The 18,015-nt window shown below is 46.0% G+C and overlaps 1 protein-coding gene across 5 annotated transcripts in view; it reads left to right on the forward strand.

The window, feature by feature from the left end:
- The first annotated feature begins 1,714 nt into the window (after positions 1–1,714).
- The window catches only part of PRKCA (protein kinase C alpha), a 363,722-nt gene continuing 347,421 nt past the window's right edge, over positions 1,715–18,015 (forward strand). For 2 of the 5 annotated variants that reach the window (XM_019938642.3, XM_019938643.3), the window contains exons 1-2: positions 1,717–2,037; positions 4,843–4,874. In XM_019938642.3, coding sequence (XP_019794201.2) covers positions 1,865–2,037; positions 4,843–4,874 — 205 coding nt within the window. In that variant the 5' untranslated portion in view covers positions 1,717–1,864. Of the gene's footprint in view, positions 2,038–4,842; positions 4,875–18,015 lie in introns of all 5 variants that reach the window. The other 3 variants (XM_073797022.1, XM_073797020.1, XM_019938640.3) reach the window with 3 other exon arrangements.

An 18,015-nucleotide genomic window follows, 5' to 3' on the forward strand; every position in this document is an offset into this window, starting at 1 on the left:
GAGATATTGTCTCTCTCTGGTCTCCCCACTGCTGAGATCAGTGGTTCCACTCGCACACAGGTGATGGCCAGGCTGCTGCCAAGGTCCACTTGATTCTTAGCTCATCTTGCCTGTCACTGTGCTCAGAGATCACCCCATCTGCAACTCCTCCCTCCAGCTCTCCCATATTTTTCTTCTGTCCTTATATCAAGGTTTCAGGGAAACAGAAGGAAGCTTGTCTTCATAAAAGGTGTGAGGACCTTGGTCTTAGATGCAGAGACGGCTGTGAGGCAAGAATCTGTTTCTTTCTACCGTGTTCCATGTGATTTACAAGTATTAAGCCATCAACAACCATGGTGTGAGACGCTTATGGTGTTTTGCAGAGAATTTGCTCAATATTCCCGACATCCCCTGCTTTTCATTCCTTTTATTTTGCCCCCTTGGACTGGAGGGGGCCACCACTACTGGCAAAATTTCTGACCAGGATAGCAAGCAGGTGCAATCTCTTTAAGTTCCAAGTACATTGGCGGGAGAGATTGCAAGTGAGCCAGCAAAGTGCATGCCCCATTAAGGGCGGGCCAATAACTAACACGTGTCAAAACATAAAAGACATTCCTGTCATCATGCGTTCAACTGGGCAGTCTTAAAAAATGGTAGCCCTATTTGGTCTATGTGATATGCTCTAAGATAGTATAGATCTTAGGAAAGCTTTCTTGCTTTTTTAAACCTCTCGAAGGATTAAACATGTTCCCTTTCTCGCTATCTTCAGTAGATGAAGTTGTTTTGTGAATTTAGTGAATCTGACGATGAAATTAAACCATAATGAAACGTTGTTTCCCTCATGTATTTTAGCATCCTCCAGGCAGAACTAATGAATATTCAGGAAGTGATTAGTTGGTACAACCCCACGTGCGTCCTCGAAGACCCATGCCAGCCACCCTTTCACAAGCAGTTTTACTTGGTAATTTACAAATGTACTGGCTGCGCTCTGCACCTGCCAGTAAGGCAGTTGTTAGCCTAGGATGCAAAATGAGTTCTAAATTAAGGTTCTGGACTTGTAAAATCAAGAAAGCCTGATCATCCATGATTTAACTGTGGTAGTCAGTGAGTAACGGGATAAACAACCAGGACGAGTCCTTTAACCGTCCGAACATCCAAATTAGACGTCTATATAAGACGCAGGTGAAGCACAATTCAATTGGAAGCATGTGAAAGTGCCCGTGTTCCTTAATTGAAAGTAGCTCCTTTTCTCCTGCCGTGTATAATAAACAGCGTGGTGGCCCGGGAGGGGCGGGGGTTGGATATTGGAGCCAGGTGAAACCTCAAATTGATGCAAGCTTATAAAAGCTGGGCTCTTGGGCCGGAAACACGGTGGGTCTTGGAAGCGGGAGAGGTAAGTGAGCGTCTGAGCGCGGCGAGCGGAGTCTGCGAGGAGGAAGACGGCGACTACGACGACGACAAGCTGGACGGCGTGTGCGGTGGACGGAGCGGAGCGGGCGGCCCAGGGGGAGGAAGGCTGGGAGAAGGAGGAGGCGGTGGCGGCGGAGAACGGGCCCGCTTCCGCGGCGTCCTTTAGCTCCCAGGCCCGGGCGCCCCCTCTGTTTCCCCCGCGGCGCGGAAAACGCGGGGGCGTCGACTCCTCCAGCGCCGGCGCGCCCCCGCCCCCGCCCGCCCGGGCCGCGCTCAGAGCATGCGCGGTGGGCGGGCCGCCTCCGCCGCCCGAGTCGGAAGCGCCAGCGCTGGCGCCGCTGTCAGTGCGCAAGGGGCCAGCAGCGCGCCCGCGGCTCCGCTCCGGCGCGGCTCCGCTCCGGCCCGACTCCTGCCGCGCCTCGGCCGCCGCCCGCGCCCCCCGCTCCCGGCGGAGGTAGCAGGCGGTGGGGGGACCATGGCTGACGTTTTCCCGGCCAACGACTCGGCGGCGCCTCAGGACGTGGCCAACCGCTTCGCCCGCAAAGGGGCGCTAAGACAGAAGAACGTGCACGAGGTGAAGGACCACCGCTTCATCGCCCGCTTCTTCAAGCAGCCCACCTTCTGCAGCCACTGCACCGACTTTATCTGGTGGGTGCGCGCGGCGGGGCGCGGGGCCGGTCCTCCCCAGTCTTGGCCGCCTCTCCCGGGGAACTTGGGGAGCCGCTGGGAGTCCCAACTCGCCTGGGACGCTACGCGCGCGCCGGGCAGGACGCTCGCGGGCGGGACTGCCGGGAGTCGCCGGCCGGCCGCCCCCCGCCGCGGCAGGGGGCGACACAGGCCCCCCAGCCTTCCTCGGCGTCCCAGGAACAGACCGGGAGTCTCCGCGGGTCAGGGCCGAGCGCCGCGGAGAGTCGGAGGGCGGGTCCCCAGGGAAGAGTCTGGGAGGCGGCAGGCGGCGGCTGCGCGGCGCGGCCCGGGTTGGGGGTGAGCGGGGCCGGGCGCCTCGCGGGTGTGGACGTGGCCTTTTTCCTCGGGCTCGGGCTCCGGCTCCGTTGCAGCCTTGTGTCCTGCCCGCTGCAACTCGTACCTGTTGGCCACGGAGTGATTCTGGCTTCCCTGCGTGAGCCCGGGGAGAGCGGACAGGCGACCAACTGTTAAGAGCGTGCAGGGGAGGGGGGAGCTAAAGGGAGCAGGTAAACGGTAGAAGGGCAGATGGAGTCCTTTAAAATAACCCGCGTCAGCACGGGGTCAGGCTGGTAAAACCCAGCGTGTGAGGACAGAGCCTGTAAGAAAAACGCTGGCAGGGCTGAAGGTGTCAGAGTTCTGGTAACTTTCAATGAACGCAGAAATTAACTCGGGGGTCCCCGGGGGCTTACGGGGAATGGGTAAGTGGTGGGCTTTAGAGACGGGTTCTCTGAACCCTGTGAAACTAGAGGAAATCGTGTATGTGCTTTCTTCCCGTGAGAGAGCTGTGGCTTTTATTAACTGGCCTTTTCATAAAGGTCAGTGATTCCTCCTCAATTCTTCTATTTGAGAAAGCTGAAACTAAAGGTAGTCCAAATGCTCCAGTTAGAGGAGCAGTAGGTTCTTTCCAATTAGGTTGCTAGCCACTCTGCCTCTTCTACTTCTTGTTCTTGGATGTAGGACACCCGCCCCAAGTCAGACACGTCTAGGGTTCCGTAACTCCTGCCCCTCCCCCCCGCCCCGCCAGGCTGGGGAATGGCACCAGGTTCATAGCACAGAGCGCGCCCTGCCACCAGCCAGCTGGCATGTGGATCTTGTTGAGGCCCTCTGGAGAACGCTACCTGGATGCATCACAGCTGGGGAAAATCATCTCTAAGGGCGAGGCCCACAAACATGGCGCTAATCAATAGGTGTTTAACTTTTCCTTTATGTGTGGCTTTATCTGAATCCATCACACCTGGGAAAATCGTCTCTAAGGGCGAGGCCCACAAACATGGCGCTAATCAATAGGTGTTTAACTTTGTGGCGTTATCTGAATCCATCACACCTGGGAAGGTCATCGCTAGGAGAGCCCCACCCACGGGGTGCTAATGAGGTGCTTAATTGTCTTAGAAATCAGCTCAACAGTACACTTAAGAAAAGTACAGCTACCTCCGTGAATGGTTTCCAACGTGTAGTCAGCGTATGAAGCAGTTGTGCTCCAGGGAGCACATAGGTAGTTGTAGATAAGACTATTTAAGTTCTTGGAGTATTAGGGCAGAGAGGAGATTGCATTTAGTTAAGGGGAGGTCTTCAGCCTCGTGTATCAGCTGTGAAATTCCATTAAGAGGGAACAGCTAGACTACTGATCACTTTTGCAGGAAGTAGGTAAGGTAGAAAAGGGACTTGCAACATGTATATCTAGGCTCGCTGAAGACTTTCCACTATCAATTGCTAGCCCCTGGTGAACTGACGTGGCATGTCAGGTCACCAGGTGTAATGTGAGTGGAAAATAAAGATCTCCCCGGCCTCTTTCTCACGGAGTAATCCCTGAAACAGTTCTCTGCTTAGCTGTAAAGCAACCCCTTGGAAGTTCCAGGAAAATATTCCCCAGCTTTGTTGAGCAGTGGTTTTAATTTTTCAGTTTTCTTTTCTGGGTCCTTGATTTGCAAGTCATTTAAATATTAAAGCACTGATGTTTTAAAACTAAGTGCGTTTAATTATTTTCTGGGTGGGGATGACAGTTAATTATAAAGATATGTGAAGTGCTTTGTAAACTTAAAATGCTATGTAAAGTGAGAGATTATGACTCATAACCTTCTGAGAATTTTAATGTAGTTCATCCTAGTTGGAATGGTGTTTGCAATTTAACGTCCACATCAGGATTTTCTGCTTAGAAAGTAAATTCTCTAAAGTAATTTACAAGAACAAAATAGTTCCTGAATGTGCTTTGAATGCCCTTGGTTCTAGGTAAAATTAGATCATAATCTCACATGCGAAAAATAGGGATGATAGTTTGTAAAATGTGGCTCCTTTAAGCCAAAGTTTAATGTTAAGAGTGGCGCTGCTTGGCGATATCTAGACAAATACTTACATTCACAACAAGTGATGAAGCTGCTTGTTGTCTTTAGGGAGAAACAATTTTCAGTTGGTCTTTAGGGACCAAATTCAGCTTTTTTTTTTAACCGTAAGGTCAGGTTCTCCTTGTTCCCTGAATATTGTAGCCAACAACTTTATAGTCATGTTCTTGCCTTGAAATTTAAGTGTTGATAACAGTGTAAAAAAAAAAAAAAAAACTCGAATACATTGAGACAGCTTAGGGAGCCTTTGGAGGTCAGATCTTCTTGAAGCTGCATTGACCCAGTGCTCTGAGCTGTTTAGGCATGTTTTCCTGTCACATCATTGGGTTTCATGTACAAACCTTTAACTAGAAAGCTTTGTTACATAACTGGCTTAGGATGTGGCATCCAACACACAATATGTTAAGAAATCTTCTTGTTTGTTTTTCAGGGGGTTTGGGAAACAAGGCTTCCAGTGCCAAGGTAAGCTGCCCACGTTGGATTTTATTTTCAGGTACAGCATGAAATAAGCATTCCAGACAGGAACAGTGTTTCCAGTCATCTTTTCTTTGATCTCCACCCCCCCACCAAAAAACGTTGTTTAGATGTTCTCAAAATATGAGGGCTGTAAATTTGGGCCTTAAAAAAATTGTTTGGTATTTTGCCTCGTAATCTGCATATAGAGCTGCCTTTTTTTTCAAGGGAAAAACCTTCCTGGAACTTATTTTTTTTGCCAAGAACATTCTTGTCAGAAACTGCTGTTTTGTGTGGGTGTTGAGAAAAAAACGAAATCACGGCGTGTGTGGCTCTTCCTGTTTTTGTCCATTTTTTACCTAGGCATTGGGTTGGACCCCTAATCTTGGGCTATGCAGCACGCTAGTGAGTTTCTGGTTTTTGATGGTCGATTGTCATCCAGAACAAAGTTTGCACGTTTTAAGGCGGCTGCAGCATGAGGCGCGTTATCTCATCTTACGCTCTCCATTGCATCCACAAAGAAATCCCTTTCCTCCTCTGATCTGTAGTTGCATTTTACATCCTCCGAATACCTAACTTTTCATACCCTTATGTTTGTTGAAACATTTTTTTAGAATGCCTTATTGCTTGTGAAGTCATCCCAGTTCATTAGCCCACCTTCTGCCTCTCCTGTCTATATTATGTTTACTTAGTTCTGGTTACATTTCCCATCTGGGCTTCGGTTTATTAGGGCAAGTGGAAAGTGCATTCTAGCCTGGAAAATATTATACTAACAGTGTTTAACGTTAAGTGCGTTAGAGACACACAGGGTGTACTTCCTGTAACTTTAAAATTGTGCTCGTAAGTTGGTTACCATTTAAAACCTGCACGCTTGTGAAGTTGTTTCTTATATGCATTTTCTAAAGATTTTTGGATGCGGAGATTTTATGTATAATCAGTGTTCTACTTTCCTTTACGTTGTGATTAACACCCCTATTGAATAAATTTATTTGGAGAGTCACATTGAGAAATCAAGTTGAGTCCTTTGCAAAAGAATGAAAGGCGTGTTGCCAGTCTAAGAAATGAAAGGAAGATGTGACTCTTTCCACTTCGCAAAGTTGTGGACCTGAACTTTATAGGCAACGTTTGAAGTCTTTGAACAGGATTTTAGGAAGTTTAAAGATGTAACCTTGTGATTCGGGGCTAATGTGATACCTATATCTCCTGTTATTTTTGGTAATGTGTTTGAATGTGGAGGCCTAGGGAAACTCATAAGAAAAATATTTACTAAATGGTCTAGATAATGCACAAGAGAAAGGGGGTATGTTATGTAGAAAATAAGCTTTTTAAATACAAAGAACCCCAGGATAAGGTTTGTCCCTTTGAGACCTGCCGGTTTTGTTGGCCATACTAGGCTACAGCAGGACCTGAATGGTTTTTCGGCATCTTTTGAACTTCCAGTGGATTAGCAGGTTAATAATCTCACATCCAATCACTCCCTCTTACCTTAATTATAGAAGTGCTACTCATAAATTGCGCAAACACTGTATATAAAAATGAAATCTTGTTTCCTTTCCCACCCTCAGGAATAACTTGTATTTAAGACGTCCATTCATTCACTTATTTACACATACTTTTTAAAAATCAAAATTTTCAGTCATTCAGCTTTTTTTTTAGCAGTAGGTGGTAGGTGTCCTTCCATATCAAAACATCAGTTCTTCCTTATTTGCATGTGTGGAAATAACAAATTGATTCACCGGTCTCTGAGACATTTTAAATGTTTCTAAGTTCTCTGTACTATTGTAGTACAAATACAGCTGTCAATATCCTTGGGCTCTAGGTATTTCTGCAATAGACACATAGAAGTGTGTGTGGATACATTTTAAACTGCAATGAGCACAGCTTAAGTTGCTCTCCAAAAAGGGTCCAATTTGTATTTCAGTATCAATAGAGTACCCCTTTCTCTTCATTCTTACCTATATTTTTGCTCTGGTAGGTGAAAAGGGCCTCTTTCAAATTCCATCTCTCGTGTAAGTTTGAGCACTTCCAACATGTTTTAGCCCCTTGTATCTGTCCTGTGAATTTCCTTATATTTGAAATTCAGGGTTTACAAACCGAACTATAGCAGTGAACGTGTGCTCTATGCAGTATTCTTTGCTTTGAAGAATTAAACCTGATCGCTTGAATGAGTTCCCCTATTGTATTTACAGATGTTTAATTCACAGAAACCATTTCAAGTTATAAGTCTATTTGTGGGGAGCTGCTTGTTACAGTTGTGTAGTTATGTGTCATCTGTAGTTTTTGACTTCTGAGCAGGCCTGTGCTAACCCATTATCTTGTTGTTTGTAACTTAGATAATGTTAGCTCAGGGCAGTGCTCGTAATCACATAATGGTTACCCAGTGTTTCCTATTTTGGTACTTGTCTCAGTCTTCAGTATATTCTTAAATGGTCAGATGTTAAGTTTTCTCCTGATCTCTAACTCAACTTTTCCTGTTGGTTTGGTTTGATAGGCTCGTTCTTAGCAGAATGACTCGTCCTCACGTGTGCCCTTTGCAGCCCACCCTCTAGGGATGACAGCTGGAGGCTGAGGCTGCTTTTAGTACCCGTACTTGTCACCTGATGGAGGGGGTGTAGTGTTCCAGCTCTAAGTGTGTGGCGTGTTGCTTTGGTCAGAAGATAAAATACCTGCAGCTGAGTTTACTTCAGCTCAAAGGGGGCAGATGCTCCGAGTCACACATACATGGACTCGTTTAGCTTTAAACCTAAAATATTCACTATTGTTTAGTGTTAAGTCAGAATTGGAAGACTAAAGAAATAAGCAAGTTTTAGTCCTTAAAACTGGGTTTGTAATCTGTACCATCTAGAAAGCATATTTTATAAGGGTGTTTCCAAAAGAAACATGTGAGGTGATTTCCCACTTCTTCCCTTCCCCCAAGATATAACATAAATGGACGCAGAAAGCTTTTCTGAAGAGATCTGTTGGGTCATTCCCGCTTTTACCTGTTGGACTCTATTCCGTCCTTACAGCACACGTGGTACAGGGATGCAACCCTGAAAATGTGTTACTAGGGCAAGTAACAGAAGCCGATCCTGCGGTGAGAATTTGCTGCCTGACGTGGTTGGAACCAAGGGCCTTAAACGTTGGGGGAGGACAGGGTAGATCTTGAAGCCGTGGAACCTTCTTCAGGTTCTTGGAGATGAAGACAAGCCGAAATGACAGGACTCGAATTTGCTGTATTTTTGTTTGGCTTATTGTTCTGTGGGTTGGCTTGATCTGTTCCGTGCTCACTTCATCTCCGTGAGGCTGCTGGAGAGCTTGGCCTTGCCTGCTTCTGAAGGAAGGATAGAAGCAAGCTTGTCTGGCCCTGGGCATTGAGGAAGTTGAGGTTCAAGCCCGGAAGGCCTGGGTCCAGTTGGGGTCTCTGTCCTGCTCAGGCTGCTCCCAGCAGCTGTCCGAGAGTGCTGGCCGCCTCAGATGCTCTTCCTCGGGGGCCGTGGTGCCCCAAGCGGCCGTATCGCCTACTTTGGCTACTGGGAAAGGGAGTGAGCCAACTCGTTTCTTTCCCCCTCAGTTAGCAAGACCCATGCCCTTCTCTACTTACAGTGATAGAAACAGCCTCTCAAAAGTGACCTGCTTACTTGACGGGCCAAATAGTCTGTTACATCTGGCTAACCTGCTTCTGTTTTCCCTTTTTCTATTCCTTCATGGTGAATGTCACAAGTTAAAATGTACTGTCACCCAGGCTCTCTGAATACACGCTGGAGACAGCATCAGTATGAATTCCCACGGGTGACCGGGGTCTACTGTTGTGGCTCTTCGTCCTGGGTGGTCCGCCTGGCACGTGCAAGCCGTCTGCAGGGAGTTCATTCACGTTCATGTGCTCGCACAGCGCTGCTGAGCCAGGTTTGAGTCTTGAGCCGTTTCCCTGCCGAGCACACATCAAATACTGTGCGTTGTGAGGCTAACTGAAGCTCTGTGTTTTTCCATCGTTGAGGGTGAAGAAATCAGCTTTCTCACCCCTTTCCTGATGACATTCCATCTTGAAGGCCTGTTTTCAGGGTCCATATTTCGGCTTACCCAAGTAGGACAGTGCTTGATACTCCTTCTGAGAATGAAAGTTGATGTTTGAAGAAAAAAGAATGGTTTCCCCCTTTGGCTGTAGGAGCTGAGGAATCCCAGAAAACCGGGCCGTCTAAGGGAGGGTGATCTCTAACAGGGGGTTGGGTTGGCAGCCTTTCAGAAAAGGATGCCTAGTTACTCACCACAAGCCTCAGGGTTCTGAGAGCCAAGCAGTGTGGCCAGCAAGCGCCAGGAGAGGGTTGGGGGCTGGGACCCGGGCGGGGCTGCGTGGTGAAGCTGGCCGCCTTCGACAGAGTACCTGTCCTTCCTGTGTACTGGATCAGCCACCCCTGGACTCTGGGGCGGCCCATTGATTTCCGAAGTTGATGCCAGGATTTTCCATCTTCAAAACAGGTCAGCATTTCACGACCCTGCTTCTCACTTGGTTACCCTCCCCCCAGATTAGAAGCTATGTGAACTATAGGTGAGTGTCTGGTTACCTGTAAGTTCCAAAAAGGCAGGTCCAGGTAAGAGTGAGTATAATTCGGAACGCTGGAGGTTTTGCACTGAGGTCAGACTAAAGGGTTATTTCAACTTCGAAGATGAAATTGTCTGTAATCCCTAAAATGCAGGAAAGTGATTGAGATGGGCAGCTAGAACTTTCTTTTCCTCTCAGAAGTAGAGACACATGAAGAAAACTTAGTATAGGGGATTCCCCTTTGGTGCCAACTGTTACGAAATGATTTCTGATTAGTGGCTTTTTGAATTGCTCTTCTTTCACTCAGTACATTAAGTGAAAGTGCTTTTATTTACACACACACCCCCCACCCCCCGAAGTTGATGCTGGTGGAAATCTCAAGTATTTATTTTTGCAGATGAATCTGACATGCAAATTTCCTTTACTTCTACCATGTGTCTTAGTGTCCTGAGTGTTTCACTCTCCTGGAGGAGTTTTTAGTCACATTAACCCTTAACATGCTGGTTTTTCCTTCACAGGGGTTTTCAAGGTGCCATTAGCTGTCTGCAGAGCTTCCCTGTACGGATGGAGCCCGGCTCCCTGCCAGGACATTCAGTCTCTTCAGTCCCGCTGCCTTGCTTTTTCTGACTCATTTTAAGGCTGCTCTCCTTCCTCCCATCCTCCTGTCACTTGAAGGAAGCTGTACTTTTCCAGAAAGTGTGTTCTCGCCATGCTTTCTCCAACCTGTTTTTGCCCAGAGAGTACACTTGGAGTCTTAGCCTGAAGTTTAGCCTGGACCTTTTCCGTCCTCCCTGCCATTCTGGGTGCTCTCCCTCTCATAGGACCCTCCCCCCACAGTATTTCCTGTCTGTTTCCTCTACCAGCCCTGGGAGCAAGGACTGAGGCTTATTTCTCTGTCTTCCATGTTTAGTGCAGTGCCTGGTGCTCGGTTGACACTACGTAAATATTTGCTGGGTGTGAGATTGTGTAAATATTAGAGGTATGGTATGAATGTTCCTAGCTGGAAGGATCACAGTCACTTCTGCCTGCCTACTGTTTTTTTTATATAAATTTATTTATTTTTGGCCGTGTTGGGTCTTCGTTGCTGCGCGTGGGCTTTCTCTAGTTGCAGCGAGCGGGGGCTGCTCTTCGTTGCGGTGCGCGGGCTCCTCACAGCGGTGACTTCTCGTGGAGCACAGGCTCTAGGCGCACGGGCTTCAGTAGTTGTGGTTCGTCGGTTCTAGAGCGCAGGCTCAGTAGTTGTGGTGCACGGACTCAGTTGCTCCGTGGCACGTTGGGATCTTCCCGGCCCAGGGCACGAATGCATGTCCCCTGCATTGGCAGGCGGATTCTTAACCACTGCACCACCAGGGAAGCCCCTGCCTACTTGGAAGTCTAGTTTATAATCCAAAGTTATGTCAGCGAGGGGTAGATCTTGAGATGGCATAAGAAAAAGTGATTTCTGAAGCTAAGCATCGTTAGTCAAAATATAGAACAGAAAATTCTAATTCATGTGTGTAATAAGTTCTATGTCATGTTAAGCTTAATGAATTAGTACGATAGGAATAAACCACTTGGTGTGCCTGCCTTCTAACTTTAGAGAAGTATCTGGACATCAGAAATGAATCTTTCTGCCGCAGCAGGAGGGGCGATGCCTTAGGTGGGGTACAGGGGTGAAAAGTCAAAACCAGTGCCAGGATGTGTTTGGTACAGTCGTTTAAATGGTCCTTTGCTTGGAGATTGCTAATGGCTGAAACCAGATTGTGATGCTCCAGACAGAGTAGTAGCTCGACTTGATTCTGGTGTTTTTAAACTTCTTGTTCCTGAAAGGTTTCTGTATCTTCACCTGAGGAGTGGGGGCGCAGGGGTGGAACGGTTGTCACCCAGTTGCAATCCCGTGACAGGCTTCAGTCAATTGAAAGAAAGTCGTGTTAAGTGCTGCCTCACGCCAGACAACCCAGGAGCTTTCTCATTTCGTATACTTTGCAAAGGCGCCCCGTTGAGCACAGCATATGGTCATTTTTAAAGAAAGGAGTGCCGAAGAATCTGCCAGGCTGGTGGGGTGGAGCTCGGGTTCAGATTCTCATCGTTCTGCACAAAGCACTTTTCAGAGCCAAGTGGAAACTTTTTTGGTACTTACAGAGCCTGAATTTATATTAAGGGAGGAAAGAATGCTGCCATTGAGGGAAACACTGAAACATGTCTTGGTGACATAGAATGAAGGCCTTGCTGTCCTCATGTGTCTGTCAGAATTTCCACGACAAACCCTTTATTTCAGGTCTCTCCCCTCAGACTGAAAACTCATGTTAGACTTTAACCTGAGACGTGAACATTTCAGGATTGGCATGGTTTTAGCTGGCAAATCTAGTTGAAATTACTACAGCTACATTAAAAGAAACCCTCTTAAATTATACAAAGGGGAAAATGGCTTCTGGAAATAGAATAGAGGGGAATGATTTGATTAATTGTCAGCGCAAGATAAGAATTATTTAAGAGCAAGTTCACCAAGTAAGATTAGCATGAGGACAGTTAATCTTTGCGTTTGTTTGCTGTGTTTTCCCCCTAATATCTATACACCTCTAGTTTGGGCATTTTGGGAAATACAAGATCATTAATTAACTGGGGTGACTTTAATAGGTAAGAAATAAGAGTGGAAGCCCGGGACCTGATGGTGTGTACTATAAACAAACTTAGATCCAACTTGGACAGACTTGTATGAGAAATGGGATAAGAGCATGATCCAATCAACAGCTGAATTCTGAGCAAAATTCTCTTAGAGATGATCTGACTCCTAAGTGCCAGTGATCCTGTTGGTGAAACCATGATGCTTGGAGTGATGAGTCTAGTGCCTCATGCACTGTAGTCTACGATGGGGAGATTTTCCTGTATTTGAAACACAATAACAAGCGCCCGTGTCGTGCTTACTCTTAAATACTGTTCTGAGCACTTTTCAGTCCTCATTTGATCCTCATGACACTTCTGAAAAGGTCCGCAGTGTCATCCCCATTTTACAGCTAGGGAAACTGAGGCACAGAAGTTTGGTAGCTCGCCCAATGTCACATAGCTGGGAAATGGTGGAGCTGGGGCTCGTGCTAGGCAGTGTGGGTCCAGACTCCGTGCTGTTACCCCAGGTGCCCCGCCGCCTGGTTCCTCTTGCTTTGTCAGACCTCAGCCACCTCACTGGATGGTGGAGGTATGCAGGGATGAAGTTGTTCAACTCGGTGACGCCCCTGTGCTTGCTGCCTGTAGCGGGAGGTTCTGCTGGACACCGCAGGGCAGACAGCCTGGCGGCGTAGATGGAGACAGCTCACCGTCATAAGTCTGAACCAAGTAGGAGTCGACCGACATGAGGATGAAGATGTGTTTTTGGCTCCTTAAGAGGTGGCTTTCGATTTGGGCTTTGTAGGATGCGTGGGATTTCCTTCATTTGGGGAGCTGGGGGGAGATGCTCTAATATGAGGAAATAATGGAGTAAAAGAACCTGAAAGCGACTTGGGGGTCCAGGGAGGCTGTGGTGCTGGCGGTGTTGCCAGCCCTGACCCCCTGATAGGGCAGATGGAGAAATGCCCGAGGGTCTACCCCCTGCCTGTCCCCACAGGTGGGCTCTTCTCTGCTAATCCGTGACTTTCTCTTGTAGTTTTTTTGCGTTACGAGGGCCTCTCACTGCTGTGGCCTCTCCCGTTGCGGAGCACAGGCTCTGGACGCACAGGCTCAGCGGCCATGGCTCACGGGCCCAGCCGCTCCGCGGCATGTGGGATCTTCCTGGACCGGGGCACGAACCCGTGTCCCCTGCATCGGCAGGCAGACTCTCAACCACTGCGCCACCAGGGAAGCCCCCTCTTGTAGTTTTTAACTGTCATGCTCACTTTTCAGAAAGATATTGCAGTTACAGGAAAGAACAGTATTACACAATGTCAGATATGTTGTATTTTTTGGAAAATGTGTTTTAGTAAGGGTGCTGCTCTGACACTATTCCGAGGGTCTTTGTTCTGAAGCTGGTACTATTGGTGGCCAGCCTGGCGATTAGGACTGGAGGTGATAACGAAGGCTGAGTTCCAGTAGGCTCATACACATCAATAAGGGAAACAATAACAAAGAAATAACATCACATATTTAAAACTGGCAGCACATTGTTCTTTAAAAACTGCACACTGGTTTATTTTTCCAGAATTTCTGGTTCATTCTCAGTTATTTCTTCCTTCTCCACGGGGCTAAACTGTGGGGAAAGTGCTATAACCCTAATCAGAATCCTTGGAAGGGAAAGGGGTGCTGCAGAGCACCTCAGGTGGGAACATAAGATGGGCTTTCATCTGGATTTCAGCTTTGCAAAATCGGAACTCACAGAAGACTGCTGCGCTGGTATGTGCTCGGCATATGCGCCCCCCCCCCCCGCCCCACCGGGAGCTGGCGTTCCCGTGCCCGCTCTCCAGGGATGGACGCTGGGGCAGAGGCTAAGCACTCGCCCACTGTCCTGCAGCTTTGAGACCAGGGTGATGGAGTGTCTGTTGTATCGCAGTAGTTTCTTGTTGGTATCTGAAGCTGTACTGATAAGTAGCCAGTCCCTTTCACTCACGTTTTCACTTGTTTTTCCTTCTGTCAGATTGTCTAGTAAAGTATGATTTGTAGTGCTGTTTGTAGTTGGCATAAAACTAGAAAGCTAAGCTCATGCTTGTAAAGGTTTGCGTTAGTTTCCATTTGGATTTGTTTTGAAGTTCAGTGGCAGTAAATGAGCTTAAATTATTTTCCCCCTTTTGAATTAATGCATACAACTATACGTAATTATCTTAAAATGTGAAAATGGGAGATGGCTCACTTTTAAAACTTCGGAAATTGCAACTTGATTCTTAACTGTTTTACAGTGTAGGGAGTAGTTTAAATCATACTTTTTTCTTTTTTTCTAAAAGGTGCTTAATGCAGTTGTAATCATGAAAAGTTGTAAGTTAACATTAATAGGTGGATTACAGAATGATCCTGTTAGTCATAGGCCTAATTTTGAAATCTTCAGTATATCTGATGTTTTCACATGGTGAGTTTGATCACTAAAGTGATTTTTATCACTTTAGTTTTACATTAATTTTTTCAATCTGAGTGACTCAACATGGAAAACTTGATCATGCTGTTTTAATTTCAGTTTCTAACAGTTCAGAAACATGCAGGACTGATTCTTATTTATTCTTTAGGTTCAAAATCAAGTTTGGGTTAAGGGTCGAGACGCATTGTCTTTCCCTTTCTTAATCAGAACCGTCAAGCACCACAGCACCTGCTGGTTGAGCGGAGTCTGATCATGTGATGCAAATTAACTTGCAAAATCACAGTTTATTAAAGATTAGCTGTTGGGTGGGAGCTGGAACAGTTTATGCTTGAGATGTGCCGTGGGTGGTCTAAAACGAATCTGATGCACTGCTGTAGAATAATTAACGTAAGCGGCAAAGGTATTGGAGATCAGATGATAACTCATTGGGCGAGGCTCTGGGCTTCTGTTCTTCAGTTAATACGGTGAGAGGTGTGATACTAATGCTTGTCATGATTAAAGCATAAACTGGGGGAGAATACAGCATTCGTGCCGTGAACTTTGATAGGCTCGTTCGTGAACAAGGTGCTTGGCTAACTTGCCTATTGGTGGAGAATTAATGAAGTTTTATCCCAAAGTTGAGAGTACATCGTCGACTTCTGGCTCTTGTTTGCATTTCCTTTGTGTCCCTTTTATGTCAAATTTTATTTGATCTGTATATATTGTCCGAGCAGCCTAAAACTATGTGGAGACTTAGGATTAAAAAGAAAAAATGGAACTAGTAGAATATAGTCACGTCAGACGGGCGAGATTTTAGTCACTAAGAAGCTGGATAGCTCTCTTAACCATTATATTTACTATATCTGTAGGTAATTAAAAACATGCTTCTATTTAAATGCGGGTTAGTCCTCTGAATTCACGTCCATTTAAGTACTAACCTTGGTCTCCTTGGTGAAGTCTGTAGTCACAGGATCAAGAAGCGCCGTGGTCTTGGGATTTAAAGCAGGAAGGGATTGTGGAGGCTGTATAACTGAGGCCCTGAGTTCACAGCCTTGGACCCGGCCACGAGGGTTCCGTGATGTGCTGTAAACCCAACCGCAAAACTGATCTTCATGCCCCCACTCCTGTAAAGTGGTGCTGTGCCCACTGCCGCTTCCTGCTTCCTGGTAGCTCATAAACCTTTGTACTTAAGCGTACTCTCTAGTCTTACATCTTAAGTTCTATTGCCAGCGAGTCTAGGTGCTCATCCCATAATCTACTGAAGCCTGAGGAAATCTGGAAACTTGGAGCAGGCGCTGGATTCCTTTTATTGCCTTTGAAAAACGGCAGTGCCGTTCAGAGACGAATGTGCATCTTGCTCTAAAGCCTAGGAGGTTTACTGAGTAAGGATTGTATGTTCATCTTTCATGACGTGGCTTACCAGTCTGGTAATAACAAACATCTTGTTTAAAATATTAAAGATGTGTAAGACTTTGAATTTGGATGAGAATTCATGGGCAAGGAAAATGGCTCTGCTTGAAGTTACATATTTGACTTTTGTCCTTCTAATTTTAGCTCCTCATGATTCTTTGGGAGCAACTACATCCCTGAGCTACTTAGTCTACTATTAATCTTACACTGAGATATTACAACAGCTTATTTTGCATTTTATATGTTACCTAAAGTACATATGTACAAACCCACTAGTATTAACCTACAAATGCACATATTTTTGGAGGCCCCCAAGCAAGATTTGAAGGGTGGCTAAATATAACCATAAAGTTTATGTGGCTTTGCCTTCTGTAGTACAGTGACCTGTTCTTAGAATTGAAATTATTTCTGAACAGTGGTACAGCCAAATATAGACGTCAAACCTTAGTTTCAGTGTTGACTTGAGGTTCTGATCTTAGAAATACATAAATATAGAAAATATACAAAATGATGGAACTGAAGTTAAACATGGACACTTTATGCATACCTTTTTCAGTATTTTCTATTTAAATCCAAACACAACATAAGTCTTGTAAGTGTTGCTTGGGGAATTTTCTTTCCTGTCCTAGATTTCTCAGTTGCTTTAAAAATGAGCCAGAAGTGATGGTTCCTATTTTTTTTCCTTGGTGAGTTTCCCTCCCATACTCTTGGACATCTTTATTGCTCCAAGAGACTTTGAATCAGATTCAAAGTTAGGAAACTCAAGGTAAATTATTACTGCTGATTTGATATATATGAATAATTTTGAAGATTTGATAGGACTTGTGTTAAGAGTAGGAAGTTTTTGGGGCTTCCCTGGTGGCGCAGTGGTTGAGGGTCCGCCTGCTGATGCGGGGGACATGGGTTCGTGCCCCGGTCCGGGAGGATCCCACGTGCTGCAGAGCGGCTGGGCCCGTGAGCCATGGCCGTTGAGCCTGCACGTCCGGAGCCTGTGCTCTGCAACGGGAGAGGCCACAGCAGTGAGAGGCCCGTGTACTGCAGGAAAAAAAAAAAAAAAGTAGGAAGTTTTTTCTTTTTAAAAACTTTTTATATACAGAAACATGCATTGATCATAAGTGTATAGCTTGATAAATTTTACACCAGGGCCTCCTGTGTAACCAGCAAGGAGTGGGAAGTTTCTAGGCCACTTTTGTTTTTTGCTCCTTTGCACCTGCTGCTGTATGGAAGTCATAACTTGCTTTGAATAATAGCCTTCCTTTTCAAAGTCAGCTTTCCTGGGAAAATCTTTGATTCTGGGGTGAGGCAGTGAGTGGGGAACTTTCAGTTCTATGAACTGAAACTTACACCAATCTCATTTCATCCTCAAGTGATTGAACCATCCTTGGCTCTAACTGGAGTTTCTCATCCAGCTCCTTAAATCTTTGGAAGAAAGCTTTCCTTCACACTTTTATTTTGAACTAATTCTGTTTCACTGGAAAGTTGAAAAATGATACAATGAATTTCTGTTGCAGCCAGCTTCCCCCAATATTAACATCTCTCATAACTGTAGTATAATTAGGAAGAACAGGAAATTAACATTGGTACAGTATTAACTAAACTATAGATCTTATTTGAATTTGCACCAGTTTTTCCACTAATGTCCTCCTTCTGTTGTGGGGTCCTGTATAGGATCCCAGAGTGCATCTAATTTTTTAGTCTTGGAGGTAAATCATGTTTTGTTGTATCGGTATGGTATGTCTAATCATGCATTGGTGCAATCAGATGCCTTCCTTGATTTAAAACAAAAAAATGAGACCGCTCCTGTTTTTTATTACTGTTAGTTGCCCTGGAGTAATGCCAGTCTGGGTGGGGTCTGCCTGTGGTCACTGGTTGCTGGGTGGTTGTCAATGAGTTTATGTTGCTTGTCACTGCCAGGCGTCTTATTTGCAAGCAGAAAAATAGGAATGGAAGCCACTGAAGGTTACGGATCTCATGCATCTGCCAGGTTTTTTCTGGAGAGACGAACTAGAAGTTCAGAGCTTGATCTGGAAAGCCAGCTTGTTCTCTAGACTGTTGTTGTCCGATAGAATTTTGTGTATTGGCAGGAATGCCCCATAATCTGCCCTGTCTTGTAGGGTAGCCGCTGGTGCCGTCTGGCTGTTAAGCCCTTGAAATGTAGAACTGAGTTGTTTGTTGCATTCATTTTTAAAGTTAAATAGCTACATGCAGGGGGTGGCCATATGGTATTGGAG

The sequence above is a fragment of the Tursiops truncatus genome, chromosome 20, assembly GCF_011762595.2.
Source record: "Tursiops truncatus isolate mTurTru1 chromosome 20, mTurTru1.mat.Y, whole genome shotgun sequence".
Taxonomy (NCBI): domain Eukaryota; kingdom Metazoa; phylum Chordata; class Mammalia; order Artiodactyla; family Delphinidae; genus Tursiops; species Tursiops truncatus.